This window comes from Manis javanica, chromosome 14 (genome assembly GCF_040802235.1).
Source record: "Manis javanica isolate MJ-LG chromosome 14, MJ_LKY, whole genome shotgun sequence".
NCBI classification, from domain to species: domain Eukaryota; kingdom Metazoa; phylum Chordata; class Mammalia; order Pholidota; family Manidae; genus Manis; species Manis javanica.
In genome coordinates, this window is record NC_133169.1 from 86,938,982 (window position 1) to 86,956,969 (window position 17,988).

Genomic DNA, 17,988 nt, shown 5'->3' on the forward strand with positions numbered 1-17,988 from the left:
TGAGCTCTCCTGAAGTGACAAGGGCTTGGTTCTGCGCAAGGTAAAGCCTTGAGAAAAAGCAGTGGCTTTTCTAGATCGGACTTAACCAGATCTTAGTCTTAGCGTACAGGTGAGAGCGTAGTGCCTCGCCCCGTAGTGCCTAAGACCCTTCCACTCAGCCTTAGTGTCTCAGTTTGGAGCCGGGGTCTATCCAGGGTCCTGATCGCTACTGTGAGAGCTCAGAGGAGCCGCTGCTTCTTCACACGTATTTATGTGCATGGGAGTGCACCAGTGGTTCCTATGTCCCCTTCCCTACATACTTGGGAACGGGAGGGAGTACAGAAAAATCAGCACTGAAAGGGTACTAAGCGATATTGGAGGATGCCCCCAAACTAAGGGGAAGTTCACAGGGCCCAAAGCCTGGATTTCTCTCTGTCTCAGAGTGGGCCTCACCTTCAGGGAGCCATTTCAGGGACTGTTGGACAGGTAGGTGGTTCTGAGACTGGTTCACAGGACTACCCCAGTTTGTTCTTTGGCATCCAGCATGCTTTGCCCTGTTTCTTCCTTTTTAGCGGGAAGTAGCAAAAGTCAGTCTGGAACTAAAGTAGCTAATACTGGGTAGAATGGGGCCCTTGCTAAGAGAAAAAGGAAGCTGCTAATGCTTAGCAGCCAGGTTTGGTCTGGAGGTGAAGGGATATATTTGGGGGGTTGAGGGCTTTGGCATTGATAAGGCTTATGCCTTGGACTGGTGTGGCTTCTTGATCATTAGTCCTCTCTTTACCCTTCTCTTTTCCAGGAAGCTTGGGCAACCATGTACTCAGCTGTCTCTAGAGCTAAAAGTGAGGGAGGCAAGTCATCTTATTTCAGGGCTTGGGGGATGTTCAATGGGAATGGAACCCATAGATGGGAAAGGCACACTCTTCTCAGGATGGAGGCAGCAATCCATGCTCAAGAAGGCCAGGAGAAGGACTCCGGTGTCTGTATCCTCTGAGCCCCCTGAAGAAGGTGATGGGGTATTGGCAGGGGGTCTCCTGGAGATAGGCCTTAGTTTTCCCACATCTTTTAGAATTGCAACACTACATAGAGGGAGTTTGAGTATTCACTGTCTATCTGGGAGAAGGAAAATAGGCCCCAGATTATGCCTCAGATACAGCAAGAGAAAAATCAATTATTTCTGAGACCAGAGAGGCCCCTTTTAGCTGTCAGTATCCAAAGACTCATTGATTAATTAATGGTCCGTAACCTACCTGTCTCCCTAAAACCAGAAATCATTTCATGTTTTACTTATTGAGAGGTGGGGACTCTTCTTGATACTTAGGAGTTTGTGGGGAGGAGTGGTAAAAGAGGGAGCGAACCTGCGTTAATGAATCCCGTAAGGAACTGCGTTTCCCAGGAAATTCCTGACATTTTTAGCTCGTGAATTTCCTAAAGCCTGCTTGGTTTTCTCCTCCATTCTGGGACCTTCCAGAGAGGGAAGAGAGTGGGCTAGGGGCCGAAGGCTCGGCAGGGCCTGGTTCATCCGCAGAGCTGGCCGGCAACCCAGGCTGGGCTCAGCCCTGAGCACGGTGCCCCCCTTCCCCAAATCTCGGAAGGAGGAGGGGGAGGCATGCGGGCAGTTGTGGTCCCAAAAAGGGCTGGGCGAAGGTTTTGGGGGTGAGTGTGGGGTTTGTTTTTGATTGTCGCTTGGGGGGAAGGGCAGAGCCAACGGGAACAGGCACTGCGGGCACCCCGGCCCTGGTGAGGCTGCCGTCCTCTGCTCGGCTCCCCCCCCGCCGGTGAGTGCGCCCGCCCGCCCGACTGTGCGGGGCTGCGGTTGGGGGGAGGGGGGAGCGGGATCATCTGAGGCCAGAGCCGCTGCCGTGCGCGGGGAGGGGGAGCGGCGGGAGCGAGGGGAGGGACGGGCTAGGTGTCTGCTGCTCCGCGCCGCTGCTGCCAGCGCCCCGTCCTCATCCCGGGCAGCCCCTTCTGCAGCTAAGGGTTACAACCGCACCACCTCTCTTCCTCGCCCGCCTCTGCGGCCAGGGCTCTGCGGTAGGAGACAGCCCAGCCAGGCGGCGGGTGGGCCTGTCTGGGTTTGGGTCTGAGTCTGGCTGGGGCACGCCGGGGAGGAGGTGGCCGTGACTCGGTGTCCCCTCTCTGCAGAGCTCTCAGCTGAGCTCCGCAGGCCCCTCCCCCCACATCCTCTCTCTGGGGTCACTGGAAAGCAGAGCCCAGGGCCTTCCCTTGTGCTTGGTACGGTAGTTCCCTTCTTACCCCTAGTCCCCCAACTCCCCAGGCCAAGGCTGCCCAGAGTCTGGCCAACAGCGACAGTCACAGTGGTGGCGGTGGCAGCAGCAGCTGCGACGCGGAGCGTCCCGCTCTCCACACCCCCACCCCGCAGCCAGGGGTGTGGGGTGAGGGCCGGCGGGTGGGCGCCGCCTGGCGGGCGGGCGGACGGGGGCTGGCAGAGAGGAGGGGGCGCGGGTCACGTGCCGGCGGGCGGGTGGGCTCGTACAGTAGGGCGCCCTGCTACTGTACTGGGGAGTCAGTGCCCTGTTACCGGGTCTCGTCTCTCCCGCAGATCTCGCGAGAGTGGCTGACTGGCTGTGGGGGTTGCGGCGGCAGCAGGCGGAGCCGGGGAGGGAAAGCAGCGGCGGCTGAGGCGACTGAGGCGGCGGGCGGAGCGGCAGGCGGCGGCGGCGGCGGCGGCGGCGGCGGCGGCGGCGGCGGCGGCGCGGCGGCGGAGCGCAGCATCATGGCGGACCGAGACAGCGGCAGCGAGCAGGGTGGTGCGGCGCTGGGCTCGGGCGGCTCCCTGGGGCACCCGGGCTCGGGCTCGGGCTCCGGCGGGGGCGGTGGTGGCGGCGGGGGCGGCGGAGGCAGTGGCGGCGGCGGCGGCGGCGGCGGCGGCGGCGGGGCCCCGGGGGGGCTGCAGCACGAGACGCAGGAGCTGGCCTCCAAGCGGGTGGACATCCAGAACAAGCGCTTCTACCTGGACGTGAAGCAGAACGCCAAGGGCCGCTTCCTGAAGATCGCCGAGGTGGGCGCGGGCGGCAACAAGAGCCGCCTCACTCTCTCCATGTCAGTGGCCGTGGAGTTCCGCGACTACCTGGGCGACTTCATCGAGCACTACGCGCAGCTGGGCCCCAGCCAGCCGCCCGACCTGGCCCAGGCGCAGGACGAGCCGCGCCGGGCGCTTAAGAGTGAGTTCCTGGTGCGCGAGAACCGCAAGTACTACATGGATCTCAAGGAGAACCAGCGCGGCCGCTTCCTGCGCATCCGCCAGACGGTCAACCGGGGGCCCGGCCTGGGCTCCACGCAGGGCCAGACCATTGCGCTGCCCGCACAGGGGCTCATCGAGTTCCGCGACGCTCTGGCCAAGCTCATCGATGACTACGGAGTGGAGGAGGAGCCGGCCGAGCTGCCCGAGGGCACCTCCTTGACTGTGGACAACAAGCGCTTCTTCTTCGATGTGGGCTCCAACAAGTACGGCGTGTTTATGCGAGTGAGCGAGGTGAAGCCCACCTACCGCAACTCCATCACCGTGCCCTACAAGGTGTGGGCCAAGTTTGGACACACCTTTTGCAAGTACTCGGAGGAGATGAAGAAGATTCAAGAGAAGCAGAGGGAGAAGCGAGCTGCCTGTGAGCAGCTCCACCAGCAGCAGCAGCAGCAGCAGGAGGAGACCGCCGCTGCCACCCTGTTGCTGCAGGGTGAGGAAGAAGGGGAAGAAGATTGATCAAACTGAATGGAAAAAACCGACACACACATGCATACACACATACACACACACAGCCACACACACACAGAAAATATACTGTAAAGAAAGAAAATAAAAAGTTAAAAAGTTAAAAAAAATAACTTAACTCCAAGGGAGCACCACCCACAGAACCTCCACCAACTGACAGTTTCTCTTCTTGACTTGCCACCCATCGCTGGATGTTGTCCACTTTATCCACCATATAAAACAGTAAGCAGCTGCTAAAAACAAAAAACAAAAAAAATACAAAAAGTAATAACATTATATGAACTGTGTTTCCTACTTGATTAAAAAATATAAAGAACTGAGTGTTTATTTCCCTAATTAACCAAGAACTTTTGTACACGTTTAAGCTATTATTATTAAAAGTGTTTGCAAAATGGTCAAGATTATAATATTGCTGAATTATATAAAAGTCCTTTTCATGTTGAGCTAACATTTGACTTTAGCACAAAAAAGAGATATTTTAGAACACGTAAAATAATATTTTTAGTTTTTCTCATTTTGTTACCAAATTTCAAACCTTACATGGAGGTTATTATAGTATATTTGACACCCTATATACCTGTGATTAGAGATGTGTATATATATGAGGGCTAGGCATGCTGTGTGTCTGAGCTTTGTCTAAATGTTATGCAGAAGTTTGTAGAGTTAAAGGTACGTAGGTTTAATTCATGCAAGGTAAACAATAAGTGCTCTCTTTTATACAATATGCATTGCATCTGGACCTTAAACATATAAAAATGGTCAGTGAAACTTCTGTGAACATGAAGAAATTATTAAAAAAGGCATTTAAATGAAATTTGCAAAGTTGTGATTTTTATGGTTGGAACCAAAGTTACTCAAATAGTAAAAGGAAAAAGAGAAAGAAAAAAGGAAATCTCCCATAATATTTTTCTGCATCTGTTTGCTTTGACTGAGTAGGCGTTTTGTCATTATTGTGTATATGAGATGTATTGTTCATAATATATTTTTTTTATTATGTGTAGAAAGATTTTAAAAACTAACGTGCAGCAATTTCCAGTGAACTTGTACTTGGACATCAGGTAGCAAGTCTATTTGTGGTCACTAGCACTGTCTTCTAAATTTGTAAGAGGTCTGAGCTATCCTTTGATTTTTGCCAGTGCTATTAACATGTAGACCTGTTAAAAGCAGAGCAACACAATTATAGTTATCCTACTGAGCCATGGATTCTGAGTTTCATTTTAAAAGTGAAAGACAAGTTGGTGTATGTAAAGGATTTCCATGTAGCTGTGGTGCTAGTTATTACTGGCTACATTATATGCTAAATGTATTTGTGTTCCCCAGTGTACATGCCTTCTATCAAAAGTATGTTTTATAACTCATATATTCAAGGTGTAGGGTATGAAAATGCAAAGCTTAGGAGAGCACTTTACCAAGCTGTGTCCTCCAAACTGAAATTGTTTGTAACGATAGTCTTACAGGTTTTCATTTAAAGATGTTCGTGTGCTTTTAATTGACGACTAACTTCTTGCTGCTGTATAGTAAAATATTAATATATTTTTATCATTAAATTGCTGCATGACTATCATCTTTGAGTGAAGAGAAAATGTTATAAAAAAAAGATGCCTTAAACAGTAATTTTGGTTTGGAAGTCTGTAGAAAGTATTTTGGTTAAAAAAAAAAGGATCTTGTCTGACAGAGTTCTGGGGATGGAATTGTTTCTTGGCAATCCAGCCATATAGATCTAACTGCTGTATGTAGAAGACACCACCTGTAGGAGCTGGAAGGTATCAGTGCTTCTCACATTGTAAAGCATTGGCCTAGGAAGGTGAAAACAGTTGTCTTTTTGAAGGATTTTTTTTCTGCTGGTTCTTTGGGTTTTGATTTGATATTTTTAAGCTCCCTGGTTGAGTGTGTTGTCTTTGTTTTTGAGATCTACTGTATGTGTTGAATAACAAGCTATTTCCATTGTACTGTGCATTTTTCCATTAAATTGTTTGCTTTTAATATTCATACAATGTTAAATATTAGGTGACCGTACAATAGTTAGGAATTTCTTTACCTACAAAATCACTGGAAATGATTAAATTGCTTTTCCCCTTCCCCCAAGGTGCATTTTTCTTATTTCCATATAGTAAAGTTGAGCTTTTACAGTGCATAATGTGACATTTGGAATGCTTATCAACTGCATGTAAACATTAATAACCTGCACTTTTTTGTCTTAAGGTTTGTTGAGCTGTTTTGTTCACTGTACTTTAACTGTGATATGGAAAAGACTGCATTCTCTGTGCTGTTACTAGTTAGGAAAGAGAATTGCTTTGATTTTGTCTCTTGTTTACTATAGCTTCTTAAAGTTAAGCCTTGTACTACAGGTTGTTGGAGTACTCCTAGATCAGTGTTTCATAGTAGCCAGCAATAAGTAGTGCAAGTCAACAAAAACACAGCAAACTTAGGCAAAGTGTCCTTTCTTTGAGATTCGAGTTCTTTCATAAGGTTTTCTTTAGGGTCAGAGTTACCTAAAGTGAAGCCTTTCTTACCTATAGACTTCAGATTCTGCTTGGAATCCTACCGGATCAAGAAGCACATGTATTGTGCAATTGTCTTTACACTATAACAGTTACTCACAATCTTACTAAGATTTTGAAACCAGTATCTGATTTAACAGTCAGTGGGTTTGAAAAGAAATCCACATGCAAATCTCTTAAGACTTAAAAGGTTATTGTAGAAAAGACTAAGTGACTGTAAAGATGCTCTTTTTTTGCATCTCATTTACCTCCCCAAGCACCCTCCGAACCTTCCTTCTCCCCTCTACTGTTTCAGCCTTTCCCCACCCTTCCCCCCCAGGTGCTCGGTACTTTACCAAGGTTCTATATCTCAGTGTTTTATGTTGGAGTTTTTTCTTGTTTTATTTTACTAGTTTGTGCCGAAACAGAAAAGGAAATGGTATATTTGACCATATGTGTTATTCATAGAAGACAGTATGATCAAATGTGCCAAAAGCAAGCAAACAAAACTTAGTTCCTGACAAGTATGCCTTATTTTTAATGATCTGCTTTGTCTTATAATTAAGGTCCAAGAACTTGGTTAAACTGTAATATTTGCCTAAGTATAAAAGAAAACTTGAAATGCATTGCAATATTGATATTCTTTAAAATGAGAGACACTGTCAAGTAATTTTTTCCAGAGATCAGCCACCAGATTTGAAATGCCCATATATGTGTATATGTTTGGTGTTGTTCGTTTTTTTTTTCTTTTAAATCACGAAATCTTTTTTTAAGCTACTTTTTATTTGTGCCTCCTATTTATCATGCTGATGCTAGAAGCAGCAGTCATCCAGCCACAGAGGGAGCTAAAGTTAACTAACCAGAACTGTAGAACTCATACATGCCTTTGACAACAAAGGAAGTTAAGAAAAGCTATGTTGGCTTTTCCTCTACTAGATACAGATTGGAGGTAGATGAATATTTGCCAAATGGAAAAGAAAGACAATGCGAGTCAGGAAAGACAAACTTTCCCAGCTTCTCAAAAGCCATGGAGAGTAGAAACCAAAACCAATGGGGAAATAAAAACCTTGAAAGTCTCACTTTCTAGTTGTCCCATGCAGGGGTTGAAATTTGACTCAAAGTGGAAAGTCTATCAATGTTTACTAGGTCTTCACATCTAGAGATGGATAACTAGTTCAGTTTGATTTTTCAGGTAATGGAGAAAGCTGCTAGTATTTTAACCCCTGCCTAAAGAAAACAAATAATTTCATTTGGGAGCAAATACTTATTGCCTTGAAAAATAGCACTGTAATAGCCTATGATAATTAGTTGTAGATTAACCTTTACCCCTTTTTAAACTATGCAAATTATTAAATAAGTGTAAATTAGGACTCAATTTAAGATAGTTGATTATATTGCAATCAGATGGCATTCACAAACTTAACTGGAGCATATACAAATAAAATCTATTAGTCTAAGTTTTGTATGCTAACAGAAAAATATAATTTAGCTACCTATTCTAAAAATGGTGAATATTATTAATATTGTATAATAGGAGTGGGAAGACTGCCTCCTTTTTTGAAGAGAGATTAAGGATTTTTATAATTGTTTTTCATCAAATTTTAATATTTTTGTCAAATTTTTAGGTATTTAATTTGTAAAACAGTTTGCTTTGTACTGGCATACAGAAAATAGGGTATTGATTTTAAACTTTTTGAAGCCAAGTGATCAAGTACATTTGTAATAAAAGTCAATGGATCTATATCAGTTGTACTCACTGTTTTCATTTCTTATTCTTGTTAATATAGAAATGCTGTACTTTTTCTGCAGGAAAACTGAACTAAATTTGGGTGGAAGGGAGGGGAAAAAATAAGTCCATTGATAATGAGAATCTGGGTGGGTACTATGGCCCAAGCACTTTACATAATCTTTAAGTCAGTTAAGATTTGGTATATTAAAAAAGATGCATATGTCAATTTTTTCTTCCTGTTTTCCAGTGAAACTTGATGTTTGTGGGGGTTATCTCATTCATTGTTTCTGTGCTTTAGCATTTTGCATTTAGCACTGTTGAAACTTTCTAAACTAACATTTTACTTTTATGACATTTTGGTTTATCTACCAGGCATGGTGGCCACATTATTTTTATCTCCCATACATGGTTCACCCTCTCCAGTATTCCCACTCATTTTTTCATATTACTTACACATGCACACACATTTCCAGATAACTTAAAATGGGGATTTCTGAAATGACTGCTGTGGTTGCTTTCATAGCTACACAATTCATTTTATTTTACATGAAAACATACTTTTAAGAGTTTTTCCCCATAAAAAGTGAGATACCAAATCTAATGACTTTGTCCCCTTTTCAGAATCTTTTCAATATCAGAATGAGCCCCTTCCTTCTATGTAAAAAGGATGCTAAAACAAGGAAATCTTTGGCAACTTGGATTTGGAACAGTCGGTGATAACTCTGAGTATAACATTGATCATTGATTATCCCTCAATTTGACTCTCTTAATTATTTGGAGATAAGTATACTTCTCCATGAGAGTTGAATAGGAAAGAGTTTATTGGAATTGGTTCAGTGAGTAAATTCACTGAAATTATTTGTGGAAAGTTGTTAAAGTTTATCCATTTTTAAATCATACATTATATTTCTGGTTTTTTAAACTGTAATTTAACTGAATTTAGGCCATTCATAATGAAGTACACTATAAAACCAAAGTGATCACTGCTATTAAAATTACTGTTTTCACCCAGCAGCATTAATTACTGTAGAGAATTGGCAATATACTTTTTAAGAAAAGCTTATTTTGATATTTGAGTTATTTGATCCTAGAACAAAACCTAAATTTAAAGTCTAGGCCATTTGGCAGGCTCTTTTCCTACAGAAATTTCATTATTATGGGCTAAGTGAAGATTATTTAAACCAGCATTAGCATGAGTCAGATAGCATTTCATAATGCAAGAACAACCAGGTAAAAAGTGAAAGATATGATTGGTTTGAAGCCAACAGTTTGTTATCTTTCAGCTGTTAAACTGACTACCAAGTTTTGATGTTGAATGGTCTGGACAATTTGTGTCTTTAAGAGAGTTGAATATGGCAAAGGTCACTTGTTAGAAACATTTTTCTTAAAAAGAATTTCATAGCTACTCATTTATTTTTATTTTGTCCCCATATTATGTTTGGTATTTCTTTTCTTTCTTTTTTATTTTTTTTCCTAATGTGCTTTGCTTTTGTGGAAAATTGTCTTGTTCGATAGGTAGAAACATGGTGGTGATCCTCTATGTAAAATAGTTACTTCTTACAGACTAGAAATATTGCACTCATTTTGGAATTGCAAGACTTTTGTGTTTTTGTGAATATATACTTTGCTTTTGATAATTATTAGTTGCTCATTAATTAGAATTTTGTAGCATATCATGGGAAAATTTTAAGCTAAAGAATTTAATTTTCTTGATTTAGTGTGCACTTTAATAATTCAAGAGGCCTCCAAGTTCAAGGACCAAACCTTTATATTCTAGAATTCTGAGAAAAATGCAAATGCTCTTGTTAGCATGTGTTTTGGCCTAAACTGGATCACAGAGGGATCCTAGGAGGACTTAAGAAAAGATGTCCTTATTGTGAAGTGGCAAACTTACAGGACAGGTGACTTAATGTATTCATTCACCTTGACTAGCCCAAACAGTGACCATCAGCTAATGAATTACTAGACACATGTTGGGATCAAGTCAAACTCCTATTCAGGTAGAGTAGATTGGCAATATCCAGTGTAGGTAGTTGTTGGTGGCATTTGACCTCCCTACCATATACATCTGGCATATTCTTTCTCCCATCCTCCTTTTTCTTTGTTTCACTCTCCTTGCCATTGACCTGCCATTGGCACTCACACTTACCCCCTTAAAGAAGGAAGTAAAGAAATAACTGAGTCCTGCCTTAGAACTACTTAAATGATCGCAGGAAGATTTCTGTTTTCTAACCGGGTAGTTTTTTCTGACTTCTGTTTTCCCCATAGTCTTACATTGGCAGTTTGAAGGGCAAAATTGTTGAGAAATTTGTGAATTGAAGAGAGTAAGAAGTATGTGTATTTTGGGTAAGTTACTGGGGACTGAGTCTTACTGATTTAGAAATTTGAGAGCAGAAAGCTGAGAATTGTTTAATGTGCTTGTGAATGGGAGTGTGAGAGGTATATAAGGGAATGGTTTGGAGGTAAGTGGGAGAAATTTTTGTTGGAAGTAGGAAAAGATGCCAAGGTGGAGACTTAAATGAGAATTGTTTGCTAAGGACAATGAAGTTGATCTTCATTAAGTTTCAGTAAAGCCAGAAAAATTGGTCCCTTGTTGGTTATGAGAAAACTATTGTTCTGTAGCTAGATGTTACAATGATGATGCATTATACATACCTGTTTCTAGGTGTAGGATGTTTGCTTTTCTGGACAAATTAAGTAGCACAATTGTGGAATGGCAACTTTTCTGGTCAAGGCAAGTTGGTGCAGGAGACTTACTATTTTGAGGGGAAGAAAATAAGGAAATTTCAAATTTTCAGTTATTTTTAATTATCATTTTTAAACCATCAGAAATATTTATCATACAGACTCTTCCCCCGGGGCTCATGTTACAATGTAGTTTATTTTCACTTTTCAATATGGTCCTTAGGTCAAATCGTTTGGTTTTGCAGTCCACAAAGATCCATTTTATGCCTTGTTTTACAGAACCTTGAGCTTTTGGTCCACATAAATTTCTTAGAAGAGGACAATAAACCAGGTAAAAATACTAACTAGCCATTTTAGATATCTTTTCTATTTCTTTTACATTTGTAGTTCTAGCAAGCATTTAACATTGTGGACCTTACAAGACCCTCAATAATACTGTATTTCTGAAATTAGACAATACAGCCTCCCAAACTAAAGTTTGTTTGTTTTCCTACTTTTTCTGTTACTTTAAAATTGTAGAATTCCCATGAGTTTGTGGTGGCAGATATTAATAATATAATTTACTACATCTTGAAGTTTTTAATGTCCTTTTTAAGGTGAACTGATAGTGTTGAGATTTCTGTTCATAATATCCCAGGAGCATTTTAAATTATTTAAGATAAAGAATTGCTGTAATATTTGTTGTTAAAATTATATAACCCAGGTATATTTGGATTAACTCCTTTCTAATTTAGTATAGACTTATTCTCAGTGATTTTGACAGATTAAAGTTTTACTTTACCCAAATCTGTATCCATTAATGATAAAATATCTTTTAAAACAACTTAAAAAGATGTTCAGATTTTGTATTTGAAAGGTAATTCTTTTTTTACAAATGTCAAGTTCATTAACAGTAACAATTATTTTTATTATAACTTGTTTTGTAGAGTTAGCACTATGATTTTCTCATTTTATTGCATGTCAGATTTTAAATTATAATACGGTTATGTACTATAACTTGTTTAAGCCAGTACAGAGCTTTCTTAAATAGCCCCTCCCCTAGGAATTGCTTAAAAAGAAGTGAATTCCCAAACCTGTGTCAAGAACCAGTGATGTAAATGATTGTGAGACAAGTCTTTGAAAGACTTCCTTAAGTCTAGTCAGTGGAGATAAATGATAGCCCATTTCCATGCTGCATACAGTTGTTAGGGTTTATAAGGTTGTCAATATGTAAAAGTGCAAAAGCAGGAAACATTATGTGAAGTTGCCTATAAAATTTCTAGTTCTCATTATTTGCACTATTTATCTTTGCACTTGATTTTTTGAAAGTTAAGACTAGTCACTTTCACTTTTGTTTCTAGTCTTTTCTAATTTCTTACAGAATTATGTTTTCAGTATCCCACCCAAAGCAAAACTTATATGCAATTAAATATGCTTTATAAGTCCAAGAAAGTATTTCTTAGTGTTAGCTATGTAGAACAAAAGTTTTTTTGATAAAATTTTTAATATGGGCCTTTATTTGCCAATATAATCCTTTGTAAATGTGAGCTTTATTAAACTATTTGAATAGACAAAGTGAAAGCTTAGGATAGAAAAAAATATATATGTATGTATACATATGAAATGGTGTCTTTGAGATGCAACTTCCAGCCTGAGATGGCCTGGTTTTAGAGTGTTGATTTATTTTCACCAAAGTCGATGAGATTTGAGTCTGGCTGGGTATTGGCTTAAAAAGCTGGAAGTAAAGTGGGTGGCAAGTGGCAGCTCCCTCTTTCATGTAGTTTTGCATAATGCTCATAGAGTTTCCTCATGATTTATGTGATATAACCGGTATTGAAATAATTATATTAAATGAATATTCCATTTTGGAATTCAAGGTTGACTCAGTTTTTGAGGGGGGGAGGGTAGCAAGGGATAAGAGACTTTATTTTAACTAGAGGCATTCTTATAATCTCAAGATGTGTTCTAGAAAGAATAGGAGAATGAAAAGTATACCTGTGAACATATTTTTTTGTCTTAGTGAGATTGTGCAACACAGTTGGAGTTCAGGAATTGCAAAAAAAAAAAGTTCATAGTTTTGTAAATAGAAAAGAAATGTGTTTTGGCTAAAATTAACTTTTTTAAGTTATTATTTCATTTTATATTACCTTTCCCGTAGCCTTTTAGGCGCTTCATATTTAAAACGAACAAGTGAGAGGCCTCTCTTCAGATCTGGTTTATTTTTGGAATGCCTGAGTGTGTTTCTGGATGGGGAGGCAGGGGGTGGTGTTTTAATTCTTGACATGCTCTGCTCATCATGTTTTTGCTAGTCATTCTGCATCTTATGTTTGCAAATTCTATTGAAAATTCAGTAGTATGTTTAAAAGGAGAAAATCCACTATAACATGGTGTGAATGTTTGTGGCTGGACTCTATTGTGGAACCTTGTGGCTTTGTTTTTAATCGGGGTAGGAAGTCAAACTTCCATTGTTCAGATTTTAGGTTTATCTAGTGGAATTGTGTCTGGTAGTTGTCTAAATATGGACCAATCTTGGGAAATGAAGGTTGACAAATGTGTATTTGACTCTAGATAATCCTTTACTCAAAATCGTGAATTAAAGCCTAAATTACATCATTAGAGTTGTTTTAAGTTTTATATTGTCAGATCTTTAAATGTGGATGATGATCAGTATTATGTCTATGAATTTCCTTTGGGAAAAGAGAAAAATCCAGTATCCAAACCTTTTCTTGGAGACTAAATTTACCATATATGGAAAATGCAAATATTTTAGAAAGTAGCTTTGATTATTTTTTACTGGAGTTTAATCAGCTTAATCGTTTTTCCTAGTTTAAAGCACTTACTTCCCAAATGTGAATAAAGGGGAAAAGACCAGCAGTTTGGCCCTTTTTGTGAGGCCATTTTTAGTTTTCTGCCCCCATTTCCCAATCCTGGAATAAAATGAATTACGGGTATCCCTCTAAGTCCCTTTAACCCCTTTTTGGGGTCACAGATACCTTGGATAATCTGATGAAAGTGATGGGCCCTCTCCCAAGAAAAAAAACTGCACATACAAAGATAATTTTGCATATAACCTCAGGGGCATCACGTATCTTCAGAAGCCCAAGTTAAGGATCTACTCTAAATGCTATAGAGAAAATATTAGTGCACTAATTAGTAAAATTCAGAATATTGACTTAAAACATTTCAGATTGGAATTATTGTTAGATGGTGGCCCCAGTAGCAAAATGTGACATTACAACCAGCTTTGTTAGACATAACATCCAGACAGAAGGAAAAAAGAAGCAAAGCTCTGAGAGCTGTTTATAAGGATTCAGGGCATCCCTAGACATGGGAGCCATTCCTGGTTCAAGGCAGGGATCAGGGTCCCTGACAGCCTCTAGCAGGGTAGAGTTTGATAAACCATGATGCTCAGGATGTCAAGGGGTTAGCCATTATCTTGACCCCTTCCTCACCAAAAGATTTTAGTTTTGTCTTTTGGGAAACAAGATGTCACTAGGGAAAAAAAGATTTGCCTTACAACTTTGCTGGAACACATCAGTTTGGTGATGTTTGGGACACCAGTATTATTTTTGAGAAGGTGCATAAAACCAAAGTAAATTATTCTCTATGTAGAACATTATTTACTAGTAACATTTGTTTGGATGTATTAGCTTTGACAATTATTACCAGTAAATATTGGTTTTATTTAAAACTGGAAATCCAGTTTATAAATAGGATAGTCAATGTATCTGTCCTTTTCCCATGTAAGAATAGTTTAAATTTATGCATACCTTATTTTCCTCTCCTGATGCCACAGGGTTGGGGGTGGAGGGGTATCTTTGAGTCAACAACTGACAAAATGTCTTCTCCAAATTTAAAAATTGAGAAGCAGCACTTTAATTCTACACCATTTTAGTGCATGTATTAGTTTTAATAATGATTTTTGGTGCATGCCTTTGGGCTTATTCAAAAGTGTACAATAAGAAAGTGTATTTCCTTTCTTAGAAAGGAGATGTTTTTCTACTTTGCAACATGTGATTATAAAAATCTTCCTCTGTGGGAAGATTAACCATGTATTGAACTACTGAAAAGTATATATTTTTAGATATACAGAAGGAATCTACATGGAGCAGCATTCAGGCCTATATAGAAGTCATAGCATTCTGTATAGGACCAAAAAGGAAATAACATCAAATAACACTTAAACAGACTTTGTTGGGTAGGAATACCTTTAGATCATGCATTGACTTCCAAAAAGAAAATACCACAGAAGTTTGCTGAAAACTTTTGTTGTTTGAATTTTCTCTGTCAGTGTATTTAGCCCAAATACAACAGCTTTGGGTTAACACATACAGAAGAATAAAAAAAAAACAAAAGCTAACTAAATAGATCAGTCTGGTTTACCAATACAGCTTGACTGAAATAAGTAAACTAATCACTTGCATCATGAAAAACTGTCCAACTCCTCTAAGGTTTTGACAAAATAACCTTGGCTGATGTGGGAAGACTCCCACTTTGATTTCTGACCTGACAGTGAAGATTCATGCTTGACATGATTTCAAACCTGACAGTGTCTGTTTAAGGAGCTATGGTACAGTTTGCTAATTCAATCCCAGATACCTGTTGATTACCTGTGAGATCTAGAGTCCAAAGTAGGCAGCAGCCATATATCCCTGAGTGCTCTGTGCCCATCAGATCTCTTAAAGTAAGCAGAGTTGGGACAGGTCACAGCTCAGATGAGTGAGCTTAGGTGCTGTGGGCAGCCCTGGATTTGAGAATTGTATCTGCTTTCTTGGGGAGTCATCATTGAACTAGTGTCCAACATGGTGTTACTGTAAATGCTCTCTCTTGGAGGAGGCCCAGAGCACACATCCTAAGCACCTGTGGTACTCAGAGAGGGGGTGCTAACTCTGATGCCCTGGCCAAATTCCAGTTTAGGGATGTGGGTCTTCTTCTTGCCATTCTAATTGGAAATGTGCATCGCTTCCATTTTCCCTGTTGATCTCAGTGCAAACTGCACTAGTCCGTTTCTTTGCCTGGTCCCAAGTCTCTAAGATGCTGGTGTGTATTACATGGGCCAAGTTCATGTCTTATCCTAATGCACAAGAGTTAAGAAATGAGTGAGCTTGGTGTCAAAAGTGCCCTGTAGTTGGAGGGTAAACTCTTGCAATCGTTTGGGGATGAAATTGGCCCTCATTTAGCATAAGTTGGGGAGTGTGCACTGGCCAGAGGCTTACAGCCACACGGTGTGAACTGAAATCTATTTTCCTTCTTTTCTTATAGCATGTTGAGAAAATCTGTTGGGTTTTCAGCAGTCAGGGAAGGCCGGAGTTCTGCAGCTTTAATCTGGGTAACTGAGGCTGGTTTGAGCAAGACTTTGGTTAATTAACTAGGTTCTCAGATGCCACAGACTCCGTGAAAAGTCACCATTATTTTCAATGGTTGTGATAAAATTTCCCCCAGTAGCCATTATTTTAAGATTATATTGCAGAGTTGCTTTATTTGAGCTTTTCATGTATACACAATCCCAAACTGGAAGAAGAAAAAAAAGGAATCCTGCTGTGAAAGGTATATATTACTCTAGATTTTTCTTACTGTAAATATTGTAAGATTGTAATACTGTCGATATTTTATTAACCAACAAATGTTACTCTATGTGAATTCAGACTTATTTTAAATGTGCTTCTTATTTACTGTGTGTGGTCCCTGTTGCTGACAGTATTAAGTTATATTCTGATGTAAGATTAACTTTATTAAAGAATGTAAACATTAATGTTTCCTTATGGGAAAACAAATAAAGTATAAAGAAGACAATTCTTTTCATTAAAATATACTGTGTATTTACACTTGCTAGACCCAGCACCACTCATAAATTTAGTACACTGTTCAGAATTTTAGTTAACACAGCTGACATGGTTGTGCTTGTTTGAAAGTCTATGAGTAGGTATTGTTGGAATATAAAAAGTTTGTATTTGTCTGCTGCAAATCATAATCTTGAAATTTCTAATCAAGTTTGTAAAATTTTTATAGTAAAACATTTTAATGACAATTTAAAAATTTATCTTCTCTAAAGAATGGTCAAAACAATATCCTTTCAGAAATAGAATTGTTCTTTAATATCTTTCCAAAATGACTTTGGTTAAAAGGACCAGATGTATATTAGTTAAAATTTAGGACAAAGTTGTGATATTCTTTGAGTTTACAAGTTAATCCTTATTGGAGATGTGCCAATTATACAGTAGAATATCATTAATTTGCACTGTTTGGGGACCCCATTAAGAATGAATGCTAATTTTGCCAACTAAGAAGTAAGCAAATGCAATTTAAACAGTAAATTTGAGCATTCTGTATTAAATATGTGCAGTTATTATCACATGAAGAAGCGCAGTGTGTCGGGCTGTAATATAACCATACTTGCTGTCATGTTCTCCCATCTCAGTGCTGGGAACTCACCATGTGGAAACCAAGCAAATGTGTTGTGCATCAGCCGGCTTGAGTTTGTTCAATATCAAAGCTGAAACTAGCGAGGTCTGCTGTACTGCTTATTGAAGTATTGTGATTCTTTTAGGCATTGATTCTTACAAAATATATACTGTAACAGTATACTTTGTACAGATTTAAATTTTATTTGAAAAAATGAAATAAAGTAGGCAAAAAAATAAAGATGTTTATTTTTCATGTGACTATATAAACAGATCAGTCTCTTGTTTCAGTGCCTTTGCGGGAAGGGGGGCCTTTTTGCTCTTGAATTTTTTTTCTGGTAGATGGAAATCATTTTTAGTACCCAGTAGCAAGTGTAATTACCTGAACATTAACTGACTGCAAGCATTGTGTGCTCTCTCACACTAGAAAATTCTATTCTATTTTAAAACAAATTTGTTTTTAAATATTTTATATGAATGGCTTCCCTATCTTGCTTCTTGAGTCAGTTTTTAAAGTTCTCTGATTGTGGGATGGTTAACCTAACTATCACAAACAAAAAGAAAGGAAAACTTTTCCCATAGAAATGTCCTTTTCCTATGCAGTTTTTTGTTTTCTGTCTTTTTAAAGCTGCAGTTGGTCTGGGGTAGTGGAAGGGTTAAAAAGAGTACATAACATACCTTTTGTATTTCTTACAATTAAACTATTGGTAGCAAATAAAAATAAATTCAGCAATTAAAAAGAGTACATGACAAAAGATAAAGGGACCCCTCTGCAGAAAATAAGGCTGTGCTTGCAAAGAAGATCCTCCCAAAACTGCTTTTCTAGTGAGTGGAGTGGCAGACAGTGGGTGAAGTTACCAATAAAAATGTGGTACGGGAGTGACCCTTCACGGGAGTTTTAATGGGACTTTCTCATAGAAGATCAGATGATCTGACCAAAAAGAACCTTCCCAGTTTTGGTCTCTAAGTCTGAAACCAGCAGAGGCCTCAGGTATGTTTTCCTCAACC

General features: G+C 39.7%; 2 protein-coding genes across 4 annotated transcripts in view; both read left to right on the top strand.

Annotated features, from left to right (window-relative positions):
• The window catches only part of PURA (purine rich element binding protein A), an 11,609-nt gene extending 3,680 nt beyond the window's left edge, over positions 1-7,929 (top strand). For 2 of the 3 annotated variants that reach the window (XM_073221793.1, XM_073221795.1), the window contains exon 2: positions 2,540-7,929. In XM_073221793.1, the coding sequence (XP_073077894.1) occupies positions 2,714-3,697 (984 nt within the window). In that variant the 5' untranslated portion in view covers positions 2,540-2,713 and the 3' untranslated portion in view covers positions 3,698-7,929. Of the gene's footprint in view, positions 1-1,793; positions 2,011-2,539 lie in introns of those variants that run through there. The other variant, XM_073221794.1, reaches the window with a different exon arrangement.
• A 4,593-nt stretch (positions 7,930-12,522) lies between these two features.
• Positions 12,523-17,250, top strand: IGIP (IgA inducing protein). The gene has a single exon (XM_037015943.2). The coding sequence runs from the start codon at positions 16,915-16,917 to the stop codon at positions 17,074-17,076; it is 162 nt and encodes a 53-aa protein (XP_036871838.1). The 5' UTR covers positions 12,523-16,914; the 3' UTR covers positions 17,077-17,250.
• The last annotated feature ends 738 nt before the right edge of the window (positions 17,251-17,988 follow it).

Excerpts from the sequence above, each read along its gene's own strand:
- IGIP (XM_037015943.2), top strand. The coding sequence starts at position 16,915 with ATGTGCAGTTATTATCACATGAAGAAGCGCAGTGTGTCGGGCTGTAAT.